The 25616-nt window shown below is 32.8% G+C and overlaps 1 protein-coding gene across 1 annotated transcript in view; it reads right to left on the reverse strand.

Moving 5' to 3' along the window:
* The window catches only part of LOC124354919 (S phase cyclin A-associated protein in the endoplasmic reticulum), a 117397-nt gene that overhangs the window by 31761 nt on the left and 60020 nt on the right, over nt 1-25616 (reverse strand). The window contains exons 16-22 of the mRNA XM_046805727.1: nt 24920-25154; nt 24493-24689; nt 23732-23927; nt 21614-21726; nt 13371-13494; nt 5144-5213; nt 3597-3696 (exon numbers count right to left, since the gene is read on the reverse strand). Of these exons, the coding sequence (XP_046661683.1) occupies nt 3597-3696; nt 5144-5213; nt 13371-13494; nt 21614-21726; nt 23732-23927; nt 24493-24689; nt 24920-25154 (1035 nt within the window). The remainder of the gene's footprint in view (nt 1-3596; nt 3697-5143; nt 5214-13370; nt 13495-21613; nt 21727-23731; nt 23928-24492; nt 24690-24919; nt 25155-25616) is intronic.

A 25616-nucleotide genomic window follows, 5' to 3' on the forward strand; every position in this document is an offset into this window, starting at 1 on the left:
ATGTATGAATTTATTTCTAGATTTTCCACTGAGCTATTGGCAGTTAATAGCATAGAATCGTCAGCATACATGACTAAATTACTGTATGAATGTAAAACGTAGGAAAATCATTAGTAAATAATATAAAAAGTACAGGCCCCAACACAGATCCTTGCGGTACACACCACGGTCCATTGACAGGACCTCAGATCTAGAAATTGTAGTAATTCTTTTTTATGGTCTGAGTCACTTCTACAACCTGGCGTCTTCCTTCAAGGTATGCTGAGAACCATGAAAGTGCTGTTCCTTGGATTCCTAGATGAAAAAGTTTTTCTTATAATCAAGTCATGGCTTAGACAATCAAATGCCTTACTCAAGTCAAGTGGCACTCCCACTACATTATTTCCAGCCTCGATATTGTCCACAATGTGCTCCAACAGATCTACTATTGCAGTCATGGTGGAATCGTCCCTTAATAAAACCATGCTGTTCCTCTGTCAAAAGGTTGTTCAGTTTTGAAGATGCTTGAAAAGTCTAGAGAGTACAATTTTCTCAATAATTTTGGATTCAGGTTGGAATTAAAGATATATGGCCTAAAATTTTCTATGTGGTGTTTACTGGATTTTTTTGTGAAGAGGGATAACTTTGGAAATTTTCATACTTGAGGGAAAGTACCATGCAGAAGAGACAGTTGTGTGATATGAAAAATCGGTACCGCTACTTCATTTTTACAAAATTTTAGAATTTTTGAGGATATTTCATTTAAGCCAAAAGAGGATTTTGTTTTTAGTGAGTCTATTACTTTACTTATTTCTTCAATTGATGTGGGTTCCATAGAGGTCAGTGGCATTCCAACAGGTGGGTTCTGAACAAATTGCATTGTTGGGTTGATGCACAGGTTCTGTTTGAGAGTTTCATCAGCAATAGTTGAGAAATAGTTGTTAAAATGGTTGGCTATAATCTATAGGGTCGTCAATTTTGTCTCCGTTTTTAACTATGAAGTCAAATCCAGAAAATTGTGACCTTGTGCTGATGATTTCTCTCGCTGTTTTATGAATCTCCCAAACAGCCTTATTTTTTGTTAGCAGCGTTGTCAATATGAGCAGCACTAGCCTCTTGTCTTAAGGTCCTTAGTTTTATGTCGTAAGCCTTCTTTAGCTGCGTAGAAAGTTTGTTTATCCTCTTGGCTGCCAGAAAGACAATATCTCTCATTTGCTTTAAGAAAAATCTTTCTTTAAGCGGAGAGCTTCTTCGTCATAGCATGGTCGAGCTTTTGGTTTTGCCACAACTCTGAATTTCTTGATTGGACAAGTGAGATCTAAAAGTATGTTATTGTCTTCAAATATTGTCTGTAGGCCTCTTCCACACTATCTTGTTGAAGTACATTAGTCCAAGATTCCTCAGCCACATATCGTTTGAGATTTGTTAAGTTCTCTGGACTTACATGTCGATGAGAGGAGGTAGTAGTTTTTTTTGATTCAACAGACAGAGGCAGATAACAAAAGTTGTCCGAAATGGTCACTTATACCAGTATGGAGAATTTTCACTTGAGATTCATCAATTTCAGCATTTGTGCAGATAGCATCTATGGAGGACTGATGACCTTGAAATACTCTGGTCGCCGAAAGTTGGAGTCGTGTCATGTTATGGGACAAAAGAAATTCATCAAACATAATAGTTTTGATGAATTACTTTTAGATTGTTTAATCATACAGTAGTTAAGGAAGATCTACCTTTTCCAAATTCTATCATAATGATTCTTCATCCCAGCAATATTGCAAGTTGAACATTTTTTAGGTTTTTTAGATTTTGAGTTTTACAAATGGTAACTCAAAAATATTACGCAAAAAACTAAAATTCATACAAAAATATAATCAAAACTCATAATCTTTAATTAGTTTGGTCTTTTTAAATTAAATTTTTTTATATTTAGATTTATAAAATAATATGAATCCTAGAAAATTTAGCTGAGGCTCACGAATCTTCATGGCAAAGGGAATTGACAAAAGAGAAGTTTCAAACTGAACGACATATCACTGAAGCCAGTGAAGGTGACACGGATTGAAAGTGCTGCACGCTTTGTTCACTGCAATGCTCATGTTCCCCAGACACAGAGGTGCATTACTACATGTATAATTCATGTAACATATTACACTGCTGGACACTACCCATGGACCCATGAGACACTTCACATCCTTCCGCTTCCATATGCAACCATCAACCAGTTTTCTCAACAATACTAAACATTTTTTTTTATTATTTAAAAATCAATTACATTAATAAAACTGCAGTACTTGTACAAACAGTTACCGATGTCAATCATTCTCAGGTGTTACCTTTTCAATGTTGAAAATTAAACCATTATGCTGAGTATTACTGACAAACATTATAACCACTACATCAGTATATTTTTAAGTACCAATACACAATTATGGTTGTAATAAAAACAACTGTGGATGACATTTTCCATTTTGTCCGTTATACTTCTTTGTACTTCCCACCAAACATATTAAATTTTGATTAAACAATGGCCTGTAGGATATGAAAACATATTATTTATTTCATGTAACGTGAACATATTATTTGAAGTTTACAAAATTGTTTTAAAATACAAATTTACCTCTTCAGGCATTTACATTTATTAAAAAGTATTGGAAATTAATTACAAGATCCTTTAAGTTTTCGAGGTACGAGTTATGGTACTTGATTACGAACTTGCCCAAGATACGTGTAAATCCCTTTACATTACGGTTGGAATCTCAGTTTAAAAAACTGAGTTCCTATGAAACTCAGAATAAATCTCATGTAATAATTTTGCTATTTAATTATCGTTGTATCTTAATTTATATACTATTGCAAGCATTGTCACTCTGCGGTCAACTTCACTTTAACAACTTTTCATAGCTTGAGATACAAAACAAAAATAAATTTTACTACCATAATCCCTCACAAATACATCCCTAGAACAATATTACCGTTTTGTTCACGTCATTATAACTGCAATCAGGTGACAGGAGCCTGGATATTAACGATATTGAGCACAAAAATCAACCAGAATAAAAAACAATATGAACATACCTTCCTTGTTTTGTGTACGTTTTCTTAAAGATACTTAGTTGTAGTAATTCAAGAATGATAGGCTGTCACCATGTGTTATATGGAGTCAAATCACATAATGAGGTTGTAAGTCCTTATAATGCCAACTCAAGTCTCAGGGTTAATGTAAAAAAAGGCAAACAAAGAGTAATTATACATTTTTTTGAGCCAACATCAATATTAAATTATGAGTTTTGCCCATGTACTTTTATCCATAAAATTAAAATGTATTATTGTAGACACATGACACAGTCTAGACAAAGTAGAAACAAACCTGATGATATCCTGCAATCTCGGCCCTATGTCCGGTAAGTTATCAGTGACATTTTCCTGAGAGTGAAACACATCTTATTTCTGTTATAGGCTTCAGGCTCATCAGGTTCAAGGACTCTTTACATTAAATAAATCTACAACCGTATGTAAATATGTAAAATTGCTTTATATACTGAAAAAGAAAATAAACAAATTCTTATTCTTACATGACACAGTCTAGACTAACATAACACAAAGTGGAAACGAACCTGATGATATCCTGCAATCTTGGTCCCATGTCTGGTAAGTCACCAGTGACATTTTCCTGAGAGTGAGACAGTATCAGGGCAAACAGCTTCATCAATGCTCCTGCAACCATTTTGTTTCAAATCAGTCTCTATATGCAGATAATGGTAAGAAAAGTATTCTATATTTATCCTTGACAATGACGAATTTGAATTTGTAACAAGATATATCTGTAAATTTTTAACGGTTAAATTTCACTCACCCTAAATGCGTTCTTTAGTAGGTTAAGAAAACAAATGAAAGTAAAAAAATCTGATACCACTCAGAAACGTGCTGTATTATCTTCATGAGGTACATTTCACACAAGTAGAAAACAGGAATATTCTGATGTAACCTTCAAAACTCTACAGTATTATATTAATATCTTCCTAGTTTACTGTAACTCTGGATGTAGAGTAACCAGCCAGGGCTGTTTGAACCTGAAATGCACCCCCTTAAAATGCAAATTTAACTTTATGCCTTAAGAGATAAATGGGATATGATTCATTTTAATCACTTATTAACCAACTCTAAGTGAACAAAGAAGGTAATTAGGTGTCATGCATAAAATATCATTAAGAAAAAAGGACATTCATAGATGCAAAATTACATGTCTATGAACAATAAATGACAACAAAATGAATATTGTGATAGAATGTTATACATTTGCTATCGTTATATGTTACAAAATAGAACAATATGTTTTGAGAGTTGGGATATATCATCTTCTTCAGGTGTCTAAAATCCTAAATGCTAACCTAAATGGGTTATCGGGCTGTCGGAGGGGAGAAGCAATCTGATGTGGTGCCCACATCGTTCATTTTGGTAAAAACCATCCTGACTGGTCAGTCATTCATTTTATACTAGCAACCCAAAAATATATACCCACACGTCATACTCAATCTGCTGGTTATTGCATCTGAGAATATTTGTTTACAAGCTCCTTTTGGAGAACTATCACTTTGTAATTTGATTTTAATTTATAAAATAATTTTCTGTTTTGTTATTATTATTTTAATCTGTTATATTAAGATACATTATTTTAGCTAGCTACTCTATTTTTTTTTTAATTGGAGTTATAATTAGATAAAAAACAAAGTTAATCATATAGTTGTACTTTTTAGAATTTATTATATTATAAATTATAAAAAGTTTGTTTGATTAGTTCTGAAATAAAAATTTTTACATTAAGTGGCTCTGTGGGGAAGTCAAATCCATTTTAATGTAGTTTGCTAAGTATTAAGAAATGTATTACAGATTTTCTATTGAAACTTTAAAACATTGAATCGTAAATCATTTACTTTATTAGAACTCATTTAAATCTTGGGCTATACCTTTTACCATTACTGGCAAACAATTCAATAGTTCGAGGATTGTCTGACCAAAACAATTAGATGCTACAAACGGCATACATAGGTATGCCACAATCAATTCATTAAATGAAAATAATATATATTTTTAAAACTTTACCATCAATTATTATTAATTTAACACTATTCAATGTCTTAAATTTAAATAAACTAATAATTACCAGCGACAGGGTCCACAGGCAGATTAGTGGAGGATTTATTTGATGCTTTGTAGTCATCAGTTATAAGAGCCTGAAAAGACCATCAATCAGTTAGAAACACCAATATACGGGTAAAATGTGTATGTAGACCTAAAAATAAAAATCCCAAATTTTTCATACACTTCTACATTTTCACAAGCCATTTTCTAGGTTACATTTAAAACTATAATATTTGAAAATTGTTTTACTCTGAGCATAACGTTTGTTGGTAATAATTTAACAACCAAATTACAAGCAAAATGCTGTACTGATGTTAATAAAAATGTATACTATGAAATCTTACAACAGAAATGGCTTTCTTCCACCTACTCTAAATCTACAAAATTATATACTCTGCCCCACTGAGTACTCTCTTCATTGTATGTTTGTTGTAAGTGGTAAGGTTTTAGTAGAGAAGACATTTTTATTTGAAAAGCACTTTCGCCGGTTAGGGCATCATGTGAAAGCTTTGAAAGCATTTTGTGAAAGTATTCAAATGACTACTAAAACATGCTGGGTATGCTATAATTTAATAATTAGCAAAAAAAGTTGTTTATATGAATTATTACAACATAAAACTTTAGGACAGATAAATGGGTGGACTTTAAGGAGCAAAAATCAGAAAACTTAATTAAAATGATGTTGTCCAAAAGTGTAAAGGACAATAATTGTTGTCTGCAACACTAATGTGTCTTTAGTGACTAAGTACTGTAACTGTGTTAAGTGTTTTTCTATTTTGTTTCTGTTTTGTAACGTGTTGTATTTTAATTCATCTGACAATCCCTTCTGGTTAATCAATAACTTTATATGACAAGATGAGTGAGATTGACACATGTCCTGAACATACATATCAATCAAGCTGAACAACCGTACCCTTAATCTCGTGTTACTTAATGCACTTTCTCAATCCTCTAACTGTAAGAATTCTGGTACTGCTGAGAATGTGTCCTTTCCCAAACAAAAACACAATAACTAAAAGAAACATCATTGAAGCCAGTGTTAAAAAGAGGAGACATTTGAAAGAATAATGGGGACCATAGAGCTTGCAATCTCCGAGAATGGTTCCATCTCTAGATTGTCATTATCTGTGCTTCCTTTCTCATCACTTGCACTTGCTCACCACATCTGCTCTCATAACCAGGGACAAGACCATAGAGCTTGCAATCTCCGAGAATGGTTTCATCTCTATATTGTCATTATCTGTGCCTACTTTCACATCACTTGCACTTGCTCACCACATCTGCTCTCATAACCAGGGACAAGACCATAGAGCTTGCAATCTCCGAGAATGGTTTCATCTCTAGATTTTCATTATCTGTGCTTACTTTCACATCACTTGCACTTGCTCACCACATCTGCTCTCATAACCAGGGACAAGACCATAGAGCTTGCAATCTCCGAGAATGGTTTCATCTCTACATTTTCATTATCTGTGCTTACTTTCACATCACTTGCACATGTTCACCACATCTGCTCTCATAACCAGGGACAAGAACATAGAGCTTGCAATCTCCGAGAATGGTTTCATCTCTACATTTTCATTATCTGTGCTTACTTTCACATCACTTGCACATGTTCACCACATCTGCTCTCATAACCAGGGACAAGAACATAGAGCTTGCAATCTCCGAGAATGGTTTCATCTCTAGATTTTCATTATCTGTTCTTACTTTCACATCACTTGCACATGTTCACCACATCTGCTCTCATAACCAGGGACAAGACCATAGAGCTTGCAATCTCCGAGAATGGTTTCATCTCTAGATTGTCACTATCTGTGCTTCCTTTCTTCACCATTTGCACTTTCTCACCAAATTGTGCTCTCCTAACCTCAGTATAAAATTATCATTCTTACTTTCCGCTGTTGTGCTTATACTTTAAAATAGGATAAATTACCTTAAAACATACATTTCTTTATAGATAAATCAATACAAATTTTGGGTAAAAGTAAGCAACATCAGTTTAAAGTATGAACTGAATTTCACTAATCTAGGAATTAGTCATAGTTTTTAAAACATCTAGGATTGAGTTCAATGTTTCAATATGGATTTCAAATTTTTCTTACATTAATTTCTTAGACATGCTATCTTGCTAACATCTTATAGAGTACTAGCTTTTTCTGGCGGCTTCGCACGCTTTTCGTAAGCTTTGCCCGTGTATGAGCACTTCTGGTTCAAATGAATTATATTTCCAACGCCTATATAGAGTTTACCTTGTGGCCACGATCAAGAAAATCTGTCAAAAGTGTATATTTATAGCCATTGTACATGTATATGTATTTTATTATAAAGTGGTCTAACACTCAAGTTTTAAGTTCGACCACAAATTTATTTTAATATACATCAAAACTTAGCACCTTCAAATAATGTTTGGCTATGTAATATATGTAACTGCCACATAATTGCAGTTTATAATGTGCAGGCGCTTTTATAACTTGTATATTTTAAAAGCCCCACTTGGTGGTGAGTTATATCAATGGGCATAGCATATAAACCTTCTACGTTAAAAAATACATATACATACAAATGTTCATAATGATTGGTCAAACAGTTTCTTAGTCTATAAAGGACATACGGACAAACATTAATTTTTAAGTATATATAGATGATTCACCCATTAAAACGTCAAAGACCAAATGTACACTTTTTGTCCTCAGCCAAACTGTTTGTTGTAAAATTATTGCAACATTAATGTTTACAGTATATTCTGAACCATATCCACAAAAAAGTACTAAAACTACACCAGTTCATAGTATCCAAGTATATGTTTTCTAATAACAATTTTACTTAAAGCATCCTCATCCAATGCTGTCTGCACAATACTTTAACTCTATGGCCACAACAGTGACTCCATGATGATTTCACTGTACAGTAAATGCAACACATCCTGTCCAATGCTGCCTCCACAATACTTTAACTCTATGGCCACAACAGCGACTCCATGATGATTTCACTGTACAGTAAATGCAACACATCTTGTCCAATGCTGCCTCCACAATACTTTAACTCTATGGCCACAACAGCGACTCCATGATGATTTCACTGTACAGTAAAATGCAACACATCTTATCCACCAGACTGCTACATGGTGCTCTCAGGATTAATTTTTAAGTGATACTAAATAATAACTTTTTTCTGTGTATTCAAGATAATTATATATGAGAGTAAAGATTTTTGACAAAGCTATATAATATTGTAGTAAAATTGCTAAGCTTAGTCAGCGATTTTAAAGTTTCAATGTGCCTATCATATACTTGCTAACACTACTTGCATTGCACCTTCTATTATATCAGTACCATTTAGTACACATGTGATTATGTAATTCTTTCTAAATAATATTTTTATTTCTTTTATTGAAAGTTGCCCTATATTAATTTACAACAAACTAAATGAACATTGAAATATTGTGTTTTTCTAGAGATTTCTCTTTTTTTGTATATAGATAAATTAATGTACAGTTATCATTGTACTTAATTTTATTTCTTCATGAAAATAACAAATGCCACCTAGATTACCTATCTTGGTATGAAAGTAAACCTTTCTAAATACATATTATTCTAAATAAAACATTACGATGTTTTCTCAAAAGGATCATTTATTTCATAATTTACTAACAATGTTTTCAGAAAATAAAGTAATCATGTACCTGAGTTTTCTGACAAATTAATAGAAAAGAATACTGAGTATCTGCAATAAAAATGAATAATAATAATCTTACACTAGCTATAAACTGATTTTATTTTTCACAAATCTTTAGATATTTTTTTAAAGTAAAACACTTTATGAAGCTATTTTTCTGGTAGTACATGTAAATGATGTTTAGAAATTAACTTAATTTATTAAAAATTCTTCACAAAGTGATTTAATGTACATAATGTATCAGACTATATTATTTAAAAAGCCTGGACAAAATTAAAGGCATAACAATTTAGTATTATCTATATAATTCTTAAGACTAGAATATTTTGATTACATACCCAATCAATCTCTTTATTTGTTCCATAAACAAATTACAGTAAAACATTAAAAATACCAATTTTTAAGAAATAAATTTAATATACTAAAAATTTAAAAAATGAAAAACAGAATGAAAAGAAGAAAAACATTGATTTACCAAAGAGCCCTTTTAACTTTGTCTTAAAACAGCTTGTTATCATCCTACAGATCATGCAAAAGTATTAATGGAGATACACAGATAGTAGGATCCTCTCTTAAAAAGCATGTTTACAATAACCAGTGATAGTAAGGATGTTCCTCCCCTTGTGCCATAGTGATGGAATGAATCCTAGTACATTATTTAATACAAGATAAAATACATAATGGTTAAAAATCCCATATATGATTAAAACTTTAATGAAACAGATTAGTAGCTGTTTATACAATACAATACAATATCAGCATCTTATCTTCATAAAATTCATAAGAATACTCCAGAGGTGAGTAGCTTTTATGAAAGTATTGTACACTGATTTTAAGATTTTTATTTAAAATTATTATTGGTAATATAAAACTTCACAATATAAGTATAACCAAGGGAAAGATATAACCCATAACATGTCATGGAGGTTGAAGGGTAGGGGAGGGGTGATTCACTGAAGGGGCAGTATTATCCTCATTCTGTCCCCATTTACCAAAAATATGAGGCAACAAAGAATGGCTAATAGCGTTTCTCCTCTTATGGATACTCTGAGACAATAATTTGGGATATTATTTTTACAGCCACCTCTATTGTGTAATTAAAAAAGTTAATTTTAGTGTTTCTATATTTTTATTACAGTTGTAGGTACAAATGAAATATTAAACCATGAGATAAATAAAAAATTAAATATTTGAATTAAATTAAATTTGTTTAAAAGCTTTTCAATGTTAAATGAAAAAAACTACTAAAATAGTTACAAAAATTAAGTCAGAACACATTTGATGGTTGATGGAAATTAACTATCCACAACAGTTAAAAGTTAATAAATTATAAAACACACAATGAATATTAATTTTGAAAATCTAAACTTCATGATAATTTGTAACAATATAATAAGACCATAAGCAATCATTAATATTAAAGACAAAAATAATATAATGCATTTGTGATACAATTAATTGATGGTAAAAAAAGACAAAATCATGACAGCCTCCGGAAAGTGTGTCATTTCTATCTCCTAACAGTTCGAATTTTCTATGCGGAATAATAAGATGTAACAAAATTGAACACAGCTACAAAAACGACAAAAAACTTACTATTATCTTATAAACCTTAACAAACTCAATTAAACTATTAAAAGTATTATCAAACAAGTTTCTAATTTGTAAAATATAAATGTATTGTATGAATATGTGTGTTCTTGATTGAAAATGAAGAGGATCTGAACGCAAATGGACAAGTCACATAGAACAGACATTTTCAATTTGAAATTTTAACTTGTGAAATAAATTACGTTAGATATACAAGTAAATTTTGTTTCATTTAATCTCTTTATGAACTTTACAACATTCTATGATATAGCCACTACCTATAAAAAGAAATATTTAATATTCTTAATATTACAAAAAAGTATTAAAACTACTAAAGTGTTGTAGTGATAGTGAGGCTTAAATATTTCAATAGGTAAGTTGGTACTAATAAAAACCTTGGAACTACTTCATTCAATGGCATAGTAATGTGCATACTCATGTTAATTTTTTTACTTACTTGCTAAGAAATATGATCCTGTCTCCAACTTCAAGGTTCATACTTAACCTTTAAACTTACAACAATCTGGAAATCATTCTGTATGTGAAAATATTTCCAATAAGCACTACTTATCTCAGGAATCCTTGAGAATTAAAACCTTGGTTTCTATAATGTTGTACTTATTGTACAAGGAAACCTAAGGGATCTAAGATCTAAGATCCACATCTTGTTGGACAGTTAAGCTGCAGTGAGGGCTCTAAACAGCTGTAGCTTTGTGTCTAAGTGATTTGAGTATTTACTTACTTAAGAGCCTAGAGCCCCTCTTATTCTGTTGTACATCCACAACAGTCAATCTGATGTGAGTGCCAACTGCCAAGGCAGGGGACTGTGAAGAGTGAGACAGCAGAAAGATTGTGTCTCATTAGCGGAGAATCTTTTCGATTATGTAACTTTACAGGTTTTGCTTACTCTGTGATATCTCTCAGGATGTTAGTAAGACAATTCATAAATACATTCATGCAATAAATTAAATCAGCCTATTGATAAAGTAGAAGCTGTTGGCTTATTTTGCAAAATTACAATATGCAAAAATAGATTATAAAGTGTAATATACTAAAAGAAGTGGCCTGTTTGTACATAATCACCAATGGACAGATGCAATGTTCAAATGAGATATTTTTTAATAAATGCATGAAGTATCAAGTTGTGAGTAGGTGGTGGTTGGGATTAATATGGGTGGAGGGGAGATATGTTAGGACCACAAGAGGTGGAGGCGATGTGGAAAGCGATCAACAATTACAGCCAAAGTCAAGCTGCACAGTTTACCAGTCTGGTGCTATTGCCAGAGCAAACAATGGTGGATACAAGTGTGTTCACTTTTGAGGAGCATTTGGTGGCTTGTGTTTGGGTTCATGAACGTCCAAGAAGTGGCAAAACTATGAATGAACTTATAGATGACTTTGTTGTGCGTTTTGGGAAACCACCACAGAATCAAAAAACTTTATTGACGTGATGTTAAAAAAGCTTTTGTTCAACGGAAAGTTTTCTTGATGAATCATGTAGCAGGAGGCCAACCACGCATGTTGAGACTTGTGCTGCTGTGGAGAAGTCAATTCAGCAATCTCCAATGAAATCAATACATAAACGTTCAACTGAGTTATTCCAAGGTCGACAATCAGAGATCATATTTGAAAGGACTTAAAAATAATATATTACCATCCAGTGTCAGTTAATGAATTAAATTATCGCGATTTTGAGAAATGTGTCATAGCATGTTAATTTATACTGTATTATTTTCGTACAGAAACAGATAAATGTAAAGTTTGGTTCTCTGATGAATGTGCAATCTACCAAAGCACATGTAATCAAATAATTTATTATTGGGCTAAAGAAAATCTGCTCTTTTAAAAGGAAATCTAGATCAATCCACCACATGTGATGATTTGAGTAGGAGTGACAGGTAAACATCTGTTTGGCCCTTATTTTTTTATGGATCTGTAACTCGAGTGAGAATGCTGATTGAGTGGTTGTTCCTACAACTGAAAATCAGATGATCAATAGAAACCATTATTTTCCAACAGGACGGTTCCCCAACGTATTTTGCATTGATAGTTCAAGGTTGCCTTAACAAAGTTTTTCCAAACAGCTGCATTGAACGAGGATCGGATAATGCCCCTGCCCCATTGCCCTCGCCTCCAAGAAGCCCAGACCTCACCACACCGAACAATGCACTATGGGGTGGACTCACCTATATGATCAGCTGAAGGAAGCAGTCTATGCTTCCTTTACAACAATCACACCAGATTATCTTTAGAGGATTAACAAATGTACATGGCGCCGCATAAAACTGTACATTGAGTATGATGGGTTGGATACAGACGTTTTGGATGCCTAATCTTGTCAGTTTGAATAATAATATCATTTTAATAACAAACCGTTGATTTTTGTATTAAATCCCATCAATATTTTTTCATTTGACAAGTAGTGGGTATGTACTTTTTACCCATCCTGTACATTGTTTATAATGTCATTGTGTAAACTAATTTTTTTAAACTAAAATATGTCCTAAGAACCTTTTTATTAATAATTTTGTTTTCAACAGAATTCTGCAATATTAAAATCAAAACAAAGATAAAACATAAATAAAGGTATATAAGCATTTTTATAAATGTTTCATAGCTTTTACTTATTATTTCTTTAAATCACTAAAGACATCCAGAATTATCTAAGCAAGCAAGTATGTAATTTGGGGTCAGCACTCAGTGTTATCATGGTATGAAAGACATTAGGATAACAATCATACATAGATATGATTGTGTACTATACTGTGTGTGTGTTTTCACAGTGTGCACATGTGTGTTGGGGGAGGAGGGTTGACTGTAAATTTTGTGTCTTGTAGATTTGCAACTGTAAAAATTGGCACCTTTAAACATTTTTACTTTTAAGAACTATCTCTGTGAAAATGGTGAAATAAGAAGTATAGTATATATGAAAAGAGAAAGTTGTTCATATGTTTACAAAAGGGAAGGTTATGCATACTCACATTGAGCCTGTTGAGCAGGAGATCAAGCACCAGGGCTATCTTGTTGGTGAAGAAGACAAACCTGGAGTTGTCTGGATTGTTTGTGCAAGCCAGATTGTACACAGTACATGTAGTCAGAAAACATCTGGAACATACCATTCATCAAATGGACACAAGAATGCCATTGAAGTACATTTGAAAAAATTATGAGTCTCATTATGTAACTCCAGTTAAATATAATAATTAAATATATATATATATATATATATATATATATATATATATATAATTGAATTGTATATACAAAATATACAAATATATATATTTGTATATATATATATATATATATATATATATATATACAATAAATAATTGAATCGTAAAATGTGAGGGCTATATATATATATATATATATATATATATATATATATATATATATATACAGGGTGATTCATGAAGTTCTCCCCCCACTTCTACAGCACATTGTACTAGTAAAAATAATGAAAAAATGTTATATAAACATAGGTCCGAAAACGCTTCGTTAGCGAGTTACAGCTAGCGAAAGATTTCGCCTGAATTCCTGGGTAAAGAGTAAAATAAAGCCATACTGAACTTTTGGAAAGGTTAATTAAGTAAGAAATATCGTGGATTCTTATGTATTTTTACCTGATAAAGCTAATAAAATAGGTTTCAGAACTGTACCTGTAGTAGTTTTTGAGGGATTCAGGGTTAAATGCAAAAAATTGGGGCACGAAACAATGTTTTTTTAAGTTTGATGTACAATAACTTTGTTAAATTGGTAATAAATACATAAAATCAACAAACATTAATTGTAGAGAATTTAATTCTGAGAAAATTGATATAATCAAAGTCTAAAATAAAACAGAAATAAGTACCAAAAAATCGATTTTATTCAGTATAATACATTACTAGTTTTAAGCAAAATTAATCAGGTTGGGCCAACCGTACGCACCTTTTTATAATAGATGTTCGAAAATGAGGCCATCATTATCAATACATTTTGCAGCACGTTTGTGTATTGCTTTTGTTGCGTTTCTTAATTTTTCAGGACTTCCCTGTATCTGCACAGCCGAATCCATAATATGGGCAATTAATTCATCACGAGAATTCACTTTTGTCTTGTATACAATGTCTTTCATCCGTCCCCAGATGCAATAATCCAATGGAGATAGATCTGGTGATCTTGGTGGCCAAGGGTGAGGCCCTCCACGACCAATCCAGTGTCCAGGAAATTGATGATTTAAGTAAGCAGAAACGGCACGTGAAAAGTGGGGAGGTGCTCCGTCATGCTGGAAGTACAAATTTTGTCTGAGATGTAAAGGAACATTCTCTAACAGCTGCGGCAACTCTTCTTGAAGGAAATGCAAACAGAACTCAGCATTTAGGCGTCCAGGTAATATGAAAGGTCCAATCAGCCGATTGTGCAAAAGGCCACACCAGACATTGACGCTAAATCGGTGTTGAAAGTTCTGTTCCACTACCTCATGTGGATTTTCTTCTGCCCATGAGTGTTCATTGTGCAAGTTATTGACACCATCCCGAGTGAATTGTGCCTCATCCGTAAACAAAATACGCTTGTAGAGTTGATTATTAATATTCAAAAAGTTGCAAAACTCCAAGCGAAGCGGACCATCCCCTAGCTGTAGATGTTGAACCTTTTGTTTATGAAACAGATAAAATTTGTTTCGATTAAGTGACCTCCACACCGTTGACTGTGAAACTCCTATCCGCCTAGAAATACGTCGTGTACTTACACCTGGACTGCGATGAACAGCATTAATAACAATATCATCATCAAGTTGGACAGCTTGTTCATAATTGGTTCTAGTACTTGGTAGTGATCCTGTTTCCCGAAGAGTACGAAAAGTTCCTGAAATTGTTTTGGTATCTGGAATCCTCCTATTAGGGTAACGTAGTTCATATTCTTCTACAGCAGCTCTAGCATTACCATTACAGTAACCCAAAATAAAAACCATATCAGCGTATTCCTCTGATGTAAATAAGTAAGGCATTTTTTCGCTGAATAAACAATCGAATTATAACTCACAGAAAAATTGCATTTAATAACACGATTCACAGAACCCGATCTCCTGCTGTAGCTTACAAAACACCACTAATACACAGTTCTAACGTAACAGTACAGAATACCATTGTTGATCAGCTGTTATTCGTGCGTTACCAACTTAGAAATTAATAAAACAAAAAACTGCATTTCGATGATTAGTAAACAATAATGGGAAAATGTTTGCTTCATTTATTTTCGAACATTTGATGTAAATTTTTATTTAAAAAAAAAAATACAACGTAATAAAACATGATATTTTTATTTACAAACAAATTTATTTAACAGTTAACAGTTAATCTTGTTTTCTCAATTTATCTCATCATTAAGGAACAAACATTTTGTTTTTGTTTTATTTTAACCAAATACCGTACAGTATTTCTTTACAGCTAGTAATGTATTATACTGAATAAAATCGATTTTTTGGTACTTATTTCTGTTTTATTTTAGACTTTGATTATATCAATTTTCTCAGAATTAAATTCTCTACAATTAATGTTTGTTGATTTTATGTATTTATTACCAATTTAACAAAGTTATTGTACATCAAACTTAAAAAAACATTGTTTCGTGCCCCAATTTTTTGCATTTAACCCTGAATCCCTCAAAAACTACTACAGGTACAGTTCTGAAACCTATTTTATTAGCTTTATCAGGTAAAAATACATAAGAATCCACGATATTTCTTACTTAATTAACCTTTCCAAAAGTTCAGTATGGCTTTATTTTACTCTTTACCCAGGAATTCAGGCGAAATCTTTCGCTAGCTGTAACTCGCTAACGAAGCGTTTTCGGACCTATGTTTATATAACATTTTTTCATTATTTTTACTAGTACAATGTGCTGTAGAAGTGGGGGGAGAACTTCATGAATCACCCTGTATATATACAGAGTGAGTCAGAAATATGGTAAAATATTTTAAGTCATGATTGTAGAGCTAAAAATAAGAAAAAATGTTATATAAAGGTAGGTCCGGAAACGCTCCATTACTGAGTAATGGCTGGCGAAAGATTTTGCTTTGTTTTCAGTTCACCTGGTGAAATTAAGTGATTCTTAAAGGTTTTGTTCTTACTTTTTAACTCAAATAAGATGGATATATAAGGAAGATCACCTGAAAAATCAAATAAAACCACTCTAGAGGTTGTAGTGTGAACAGTTTTTGAGAAAAAGTATGATATTTGCCAAAAATCTAATAACAAAAATACCATCTTAAATGTTTGATGTCAAATAACATTGTTAAATGACCAATAAACAAATTGTTTTTCCTAATACAGATTGTAGAGAATTTAATTCTAAAAACAACCATAATAAACAAAGTTAACTAAATGTGTAAAAAAGTTATGATATTGACTCCTCACGTATCACACTACACAGCAAACTTTTGCTGTTTTATAATAAGGAATGAGTATCTGATTGGTAACAGCTGGTGTAAAATAAACATTTTTAGTTCAAAATTTTATTTTTAAATACAATAAACATCAACAATCGCTTTAAGTCTCACCAGAAGATTAAAAATGATGCTCTAAATGACCTCTGTTGTTCAAAATGCACGCGTTCAGGCGTCTTCTCATCAAGTTTAAGACCCGTTCAAAAACTCCAGGTGTCTGCTTAATGGTTTCTATTCCATTAGAAAGGTTTAATCAGAGTTCTTCAATGGTATCTATTGGGAAAGAGTAAACTAATTTTTTTTAATGTCCCCAAAGGTAAAAAGTCCAAAAGATTTTTAAGTCCGGTGATCTTGCTGGCCATGAAACTGGTCCACCTCGGCCTTCGATTGATTTGTGAAACTCTCATTTAGGTGTCCACGAACAGCCAGAGAGTAGTGCGCAGGTGCCCCGTCAGGCATAAACCACATGTTTTGGCGCAAATGCAGAGGTACATCATCAAGCAGGTTAGGTAGCTTGTCTCTTAAAAAGTTCAAGTACACCACGCCATTAAGCCTGGGAGGAAGCACGAATACGACAAAATGATCTGCTAAGATTCCAGCCCAAACATTTACTGAAAACTAATGTGGGCGATTAGGTTTGATAGCATGAGGATTTCTGTCTGCCCAAATGTGGTTGTTATGGAAGTTAATGATAGCTGTTCTTGTAAAGTGAGCCTCATTGGTAAACAAAATTGTATTCAAAAAGTTTGGATCAGCACATTTTAACAGAAGCCATTGACAAAAACAACATGGGGAACGTAGTTTTGTGGCAAAAGAGTTGCTGGGACATGGAGTTGCTTGGACATGCTGGAAGTGGTATGGGTGTAACTGGTATTCGTGTAGTATTCTCCGAATACTAGATTGGCTGACATTGAACTGTAGTGACAATTCTCTAGTGCTCTTTTCAGGATAATCAGAAATTTTATTAAGAACCAACTCTTCTAATTCAACAGTCCTACATGATCGGGCGATGCCTGCATTACTATGCTCCGAAGACTTCAAAGAACCTGTTTCAGATAGGCGTTGATGAATAGTGGCAAACATCTTGCGCTTGGACACCTGCGGTTAGGAAAGTTCTCTTGAACTGATGTCTTGCTGCAGTACTATTGCAGCGTCCCAAACTATACATTAAATGCATGTCTGCTAATTCAGAGTTTAAATACACATGAATATTACCTTCCATTTTTAATAAATGAAACACACAACACAAAATTACTAATAAAATGGATGAAAATAACTGATTAAAATACTTAACACAAACACACAGTATCTTTACAGTTTGTTGTTTAGTTCAACAATGAGGTAACGTATGTCATCTAATAATAAATTCCCAGCTGATTATTTATTATTTTAAAATGTTTAAACAGTTGTTGTTTAAATAATTAATTATTACCAGCTGTTACCAATCAGAAACTCATTCCTTATTATAAAACAGCAAAAGTTTGCTGTGTAGTGTGATACGTGAGGAGTCAATATCATAACACATTTAGTTAACTTTGTTTATTATGGTTGTTTTTAGAATTAAATTCTCTACAATCTGTATTAGGAAAAACAATTTGTTTATTGGTCATTTAACAATGTTATTTGACATCAAACATTTAAGATGGTATTTTTGTTATTAGATTTTTGGCAAATATCATACTTTTTCTCAAAAACTGTTCACACTACAACCTCTAGAGTGGGTTTATTTGATTTTTCAGGTGATTTTCCTTATTTATCCATCTTATTTGAGTTAAAAAGTAAGAACAAAACCTTTCAGAATCACTTAATTTCACCAGGTGAACTGAAAACAAAGCAAAATCTTTCGCCAGCCATTACTCAGTAATGGAGCGTTTCCGGACCTACCTTTATATAACATTTTTTTCTTATTTTTAGCTCTACAATCACGCCTTAAAATATTTTACCATATTTCTGACTCACCCTGTATAAAATAATTAAAATAATAACTAGGCTTTTCTTTTGATACGTGATGTGAGTGGCACAACATGTTCTGAACATGAAGTATACATTTCTGTTGAACAATGCATTATAATCAAATGTTTCCTGTGTGAGGACATTAAATCTTCTATAATTTTGCCTCAATTAGTTGTTTGGTGAAATAAAATTTAACCTGTTGAGTCCCGGGTTATGGCAGCACAGGGGCATCTGCTGGCCCGGGTTTTTTCTGGCACTTGGTTACTACTTTGCATTATAGTTATTTTTTGCATCTGCATAATCATATACTCATAAGTTTTATTTTTATGTTTATTTATTTCATATTATTGATATTTCTAAATTCAAATATACATATTTAAATTTATATATATATATAATATATAAAAATGAAACTGTTCGTGTGTAACAGCATCACTCACAAACGGCTGGACGGATTCGCCTAATTTTTTTTAAAAATTTGTTCGTCTTGATCTGTAGAAGGTTATAGGATACTTTTTATCCCTATCCCGATTCAGGATTCCGCCCCACTGGTTACAGAAATACCCGTAAGAAATGCATTGCAGCAAACATATGTTATTAAGTGAAAGAGTCTTTTCAAATTTTTAATCAGCTGTTCTTTGTAAACATATATAATGCGACAAAAAATATATTTATATATAAATTTCTTTACACTTATAGTTTTAAAGCATAGAGTAAGCTTAAGAGAAACGACAAATTTTGTTTAAACTGTTTCTGCAATCATAATATATAAAAATGAATGTTTGTGTGTTTGTCCTTTATAGACTCAGAAACTATTGGACCGATCACTATGAAAATTTGTATTTTTCTATGTAGAAGGTTTATACGCAATGCCCATTGATGTAACTAACCACCAGGCTGTACTGCAAGATATAAAAGTTATCAAAGCGCCTGCACATTATAAACTGCAATTACAACACAGTAGTTAGTATATTAAAATATCCAAACACTATTTGAAGGCAAAGAAATATACGGGCAAAGCTTAAGAGACGCGTGCGAAGCCGCGGGAAACAGCTAGTATATATATATATATATTTTGATTCCAAGTGTAAGTTGGTTTGGGGTTAGGCCTACATTCAGTTCCTTCATTACCAGTAAAGTCATTTCTGGGATTATAATTTTGAACTACCTCGTTTATTACCAAGTCAACACTATCCAAAGTAGGCTTATTTGGACGATTATTAGAATAAACAGTATCATCTGATGGTCCTGGTACTGGTTCATCGAGATAACCTAAATCGTGGTTGAAGTCTGCATCACGAACTAGTTCACTAAAAATAAAATCACCACTTCTTACACGACTGAAAATATCCACATCACTTTCGTCGTCACTATCAGATAGTTCACTAAACTCACTGCCCAATAATTCATTAATATCTTGATCAAACAACTCATGCTTACGCAAAGCCATAATTATTGTGTACAAACAACAGCAACCGGCTGAAACGCCTCGACGTTTAGAGTAAAAACAGGCTGCCAAGTATCGTAGCGCGAAACAAAATATACCTCACGAGAAAGCCAGTGTTCTCCCGAGTAACCCGGTATATTGAACGTCATTTAATTTAGCGAATTGAGTTGAAGAAAACGCAAAAATAAAACGCTCTGCGCGCGGCCGCAACAGTACGGCAACGGGCCACGACTGCACACTTGCCTCAGTCGCAACTGTGCGGCTACGGGATCCAACAGGTTAAAGGACCCAAGTCTATGACTAGCAAAAACAATTTTCAATGTCTGTGAGTCAGTGGACAATAAAAGCCATGCACGCTGACCTCGGAATCAAGAACTGTCCTTTCTGCAGGGAAGTTGTTGATACAATATTTTGGCATTACAGAGACTTCCTGCTCATTGATTTTCTCCTTGAACAATGTAAAATTAATGTTTCATACTACTGCCAACTGCCTGATGCCGTGAAACTGCCTATCTCCAAGTAAAAACTGGACCTGGACCGAATTCATTATAAACATTTCAACAAGCACCCTACAGTCAAGATATGTTGCCAAGTGACTTCCGTATGTTTGGGCTTACTTAAAAGAATTGGGAGACGGTAATACAATATAGTTACTGTAGAATGACAATAGGCCTACTTGTAATTATGTGATTCAATAATCTATTATAAACATTACTCCACATGATTTTATACATATGTTTAATATCACAAGGGCTGTAGAATCTAAGAAATATTTTGAAATAAAAAACTTTACAAATAGATCTGTATTATAAACATTTCAAGTTACATCCCTAGGCTATTTTTCAATGTAATATTCATTCCAATTGAGACACCTGACGTGAGTTTTTTTATTCAAAATTTTAAGAAATCTACTCCCTGAAATCTCAACCACTGATTAACGTCAGTGTGAACTTTGCCGTCACAATTGAAGTACTGCGTTTTGGTGAGTCAGGTCTTCTTCGTTGGAAAGATGTTATAGTGCCACTAGATCTGAGGTTAATGGATTATCTGCCTACTTTTGAGCTAGTCCCAAATATCTGTTACTTTCTGGACAATACTTATAATTGGGCTCAAAATAAGAACAGAAATCAAATAAAATACAAGACAAAAAAGTTTGGTTGACCAATTGAATAGTGTTAGATAAGAGTTTAAAGTATAACGTTGATCTGCACATAGTGTTTTCCAGTAATTTGTGTTACATAAACGTTATTTTGCACCACCAATGTGTTAATCAAAGTTACCATTTGCCATAAATTATTATTATCAACAATATCTTATTTTTATATGGTAAAATGTAACAAAACTTACAAAATATTTTAAATAATCTACTTTGAAGACTAATACAGGAAACTTACTTTGGTGGAAGGTAAGGGCTCATGTTCTTTGGAATGTCTAAAGCCAGGTTAAGAATATTGGAGAGCGTAGTAAATCCATTCAGATTTCTAAACACTTTTTGGTCCAGAGTATTCTGCAAATAAAATGTAAAACAATCTTATACATAAAATTAATTGCTACATGTGTTGCTAAGTGCTAATCTTGAGTATAGCTGGACAAATTTGGATAATTCTTTTTTTGAAATATTCGTTGAAGTTCAAGGGTTACAATCACAATCACAATTCTTTATTGCCAGAAAACAAATACAACATTTGTATAGTAATTGTCAAAAATACATGTAACTCTATATCCTTAAAATTGTTTTATTTAAACAATTGTTGTACCTATTAAAAAAAAACTAAATCTTCATCTAAAATTGACAATGTCAACGTAAGAATAAATATGGCAACACCCAGTGAGAGATGCCCGATCAAATTTTATGTTCCATAAACTCGCTCACACTATAAAATTCATTTAATATGAAATAGCGCTTGAGTAATTGTTTAAAATGCAAAGGTTCGTCTGCTTCTTTATATGATCAGGAACTTTGTTCAAAAATTTCACACCAACTTCAGATGGCAGGCTCTCTAAAGTTTATATAAAGAGAAAGATTGAAAAAGTTGCTGGAACAATTTAAAATTTAGAAAAATAATGGTAACATTTATGTTTTATAATCCAAATTTAACTGACTCTTAACAGCTGTTGACACGTTTAAACTTCCTTTGATATTTCAGCTGAAGTTCATCAAAGAAACTGAAACATTTATTTACATTTTAATTTTCTAAAATATTAAATACACAGTGCTTGTCAGTAGTGTAATGCAGATAACAAAGATAAAGTTACCCTACAATTTCTATTCCAGATTGCGCAAGTGACAAATAAAAAAAGCTAATGCATTGGAAATACTTTGTTAACATTTGTTTTTGGAAATACTATCCAAATACAGTTATAAAATACGAAAAACTCAACTGTGGCATCGTAAATATATTGGACTAGAAGTGAATTCAAACAGCTGGAAGTATACACTTTTCGACCGAAGTAGGCTTCTGAGCCCTAAGTATGTAAATATATTTTCTCCATTAGAACAATGAAAACTCAATTATGACTCTGGAAAAATCTTAAGACAGGAATTAGATTATAAATGCTGGAAATAAACAGTTTTTTTACTGAAGGAGGTCTCTAAGACCTATGTATATATTTTCTTCATCGAGGCATCATTTTAACTCAGCTGTGGCGTCAAAACTATAGTTCATTATAACTAGAAATGCTGCTATAAGAGTAAGTTTTTTTACCTTTGATCATCTTAAACATGAACACTGTAATAATATGTACCTGATATATGCCTACTTACATTTGAAAAATATCATAATAGGGCATTTCAACATATTAAATCATAAGTGCTTAGGTTACGAAATTCAATTTTTTTAAATTGTGTAAGAAGCTGAAGGTAGAACAAACTATTACTATGATAAAAACATTGTGCTTTTTAAAAAATAAGAGTTATACACCACTAAAATACTACAACTGTAACCTATGTTTAGTATGCATGGTAATTTTTGAAAAATTGGTTTATTATTTTAGAGGTCATCAAAGTACATTCTTTAAATTTACAAAATAAACACTTACTCTAGACATAGGGTTTCAAGTATTTTTATTTTTACAAGGCATGTTTTTTAAGTAAGTAATATTTTGATATATTAGTGCTCTGGTCTTTGGTACGGTACTGACCTTCAAAATGTTTCTTCTGAAGAAAAAACAAATGGTAACATGTGGACGCTGAATTGGTGTTGTTAGGAGGATTATCAAATTGTTCTAACAATATTGTTGTTGTAATCTAATTAATTGCGTCTAAATGTTTGCTAACAGATGAAGGTAGGCATTGTGCAAGGACACCAACCATAATGCTGCAGCGACAGAATTTCAAAACAGTACTTACTTAAATAACACACCTCGTACAATGTAGCAATAATACAGAAGTATTGCAACCTCAGATGTTATGTGATTAACCTGGTGAATAAAATGCAAAACACCAGACTCTTACAAGAAAATTCTACAAAGCGTTTAAGAAAGGATTGCCAGGAATTAAAGCTCACTCTCACCTGTTTCTCCAGTATCCGATTGATCTCACCAAGATTCCGCTCCAGTAGGGTGATAGCATTGTTGGGCCACTGGCCAACCCCCTGACTACTGTGTAGTTTGTCCACATCCTTCAGACACTTAAACAGCCTCCCTTTATTAGGGCTCTCCAGCTTCTTGGTGCCCAAGGTACTTTGCTTCGCTAGATACTCCTCTCCTCTGCAAGGATGAGTTTAGATGTTATATTTAACGATCTACAGTATATGCTGTTTTTTAGATTCAGTTAAGAAGTTTTATATCTTAAAAAATTGTTATATATTTTTATTCTTTAATTGTGTTAAATGCCTATAAAGATTTACGACCAACAAGTTTCAAAAGTTCATTCTTAAAACGAATTTAGTTTCTTTTAATTATTACTACAAACAAGATAGGAGTACACTACAAGACAACTAGAACAAGTACTGGAAGACACTAAACACAGTGTTGCCTTATTCCATTCTGTCTTTATGAGACTATCTATCCCTTTCTACTAAAAAAGACAATCTTATGAATCCACTGTTGCTTGTACTTATTTCAAGAAGTTTTAAAAACTGAGCTCTTCAAAATAAAATGTGTCATCTTTGAGTTCACATTTTATGTAAATGCCATATAAAAAGTTTTTACAGCAGATGGAAGAGTATTATGAAAGTTCATGTAGGGTTATAATTCACTGTCAATTATAATCAGTTTTTCCTCAACAAATTTTAATGATAAAAACTCTTGTTGCTATGTGTATATAAGTTACCGTAAAGCCATGCGAGAGCGTATCTTCTTGCAACGTTTTCGAAGTGCTCTCTGTCGTTCCCTGTCCTGAGCCAGTTTGGCATCCATCTTGTCTGGTGGAGCATCTGTGATCACTTCCTCAGAATCTTCCCTGTCTTTAACTGCTTCCTGATGTGCCTTGCCTCTCAGGTGGCTGAGCAGGTACACTTCGGATTCAATCTAGGATCAAGCAAGAGATTGCTACTTACATTATAAAGTCGCTACCAGAATATAGGATTTTCTGGTTTATAACTTAATAAACTTAATTTTTCCTCACATATTCAACAAACTGATGAACTTATATGACAATCCTATTCCTTAAATTTTCAGAATTACCAGAATGAATTTAACTCTTGCATGAAAATTAAATCTATTGACACTATTATTAATTTCTGCATATGGATACTGACCAAGACATTGCAAACACGACACAGTTTGTGGGTATCGTAAGGTGTGAGTCTGGGGGCCTCATCATCTGCTGCCCCACGCAGAGCTCCTGACTCAAGCGCCCTCTGTCTAATGTGTTCTATGTTCTCTTCATGTCTGCGTGCAGAATCAAATTGTTTTTGTTGTATCTTCTTCTGTAATTCCTCGACAGTTGCTAGTTGTGCAGCTTGCAGTGCTTGTAGTCGCTCTTCACGATCTCTATAACCACATATTTCCATGCAATAAATATTTACTTAAGTCTACAGTTTACGAACGTTACATTTGAAAGAAAGTATTTAAATTTAGTGATTAAAAACTCAACTATTGTGCATGCTTTGAATCCTGATGACAAATTAAACAGATATGACTTTGCTGTTCTTATTCTGTAAAGTAGAACCTCTCATATCCAACCTTCCTCATCTGACTCCTCCCGATATTCAACCTAGTGTTCGACCGTCTGTATGATCCAACAGTGCTCCGTTGGCAAGCCTGTTCAGACTTGAAAGGGTCACTCATCTACACAGCAGTATTCTTTGTTTTCATGCCACAAATCGTCAGTTCAGCCGTGGTTGTTGATGTGGAATGTGCTCTGACTACAATCTTGTACTGTTTGTGTTTTCCCCTATTATATTGTATGTGTTTTTCCCCAATTCATGACTGTAGATTGTGAAGTGTTTTAAT

This window comes from Homalodisca vitripennis, chromosome 2, assembly GCF_021130785.1.
Source record: "Homalodisca vitripennis isolate AUS2020 chromosome 2, UT_GWSS_2.1, whole genome shotgun sequence".
Lineage (NCBI taxonomy): Eukaryota > Metazoa > Arthropoda > Insecta > Hemiptera > Cicadellidae > Homalodisca > Homalodisca vitripennis.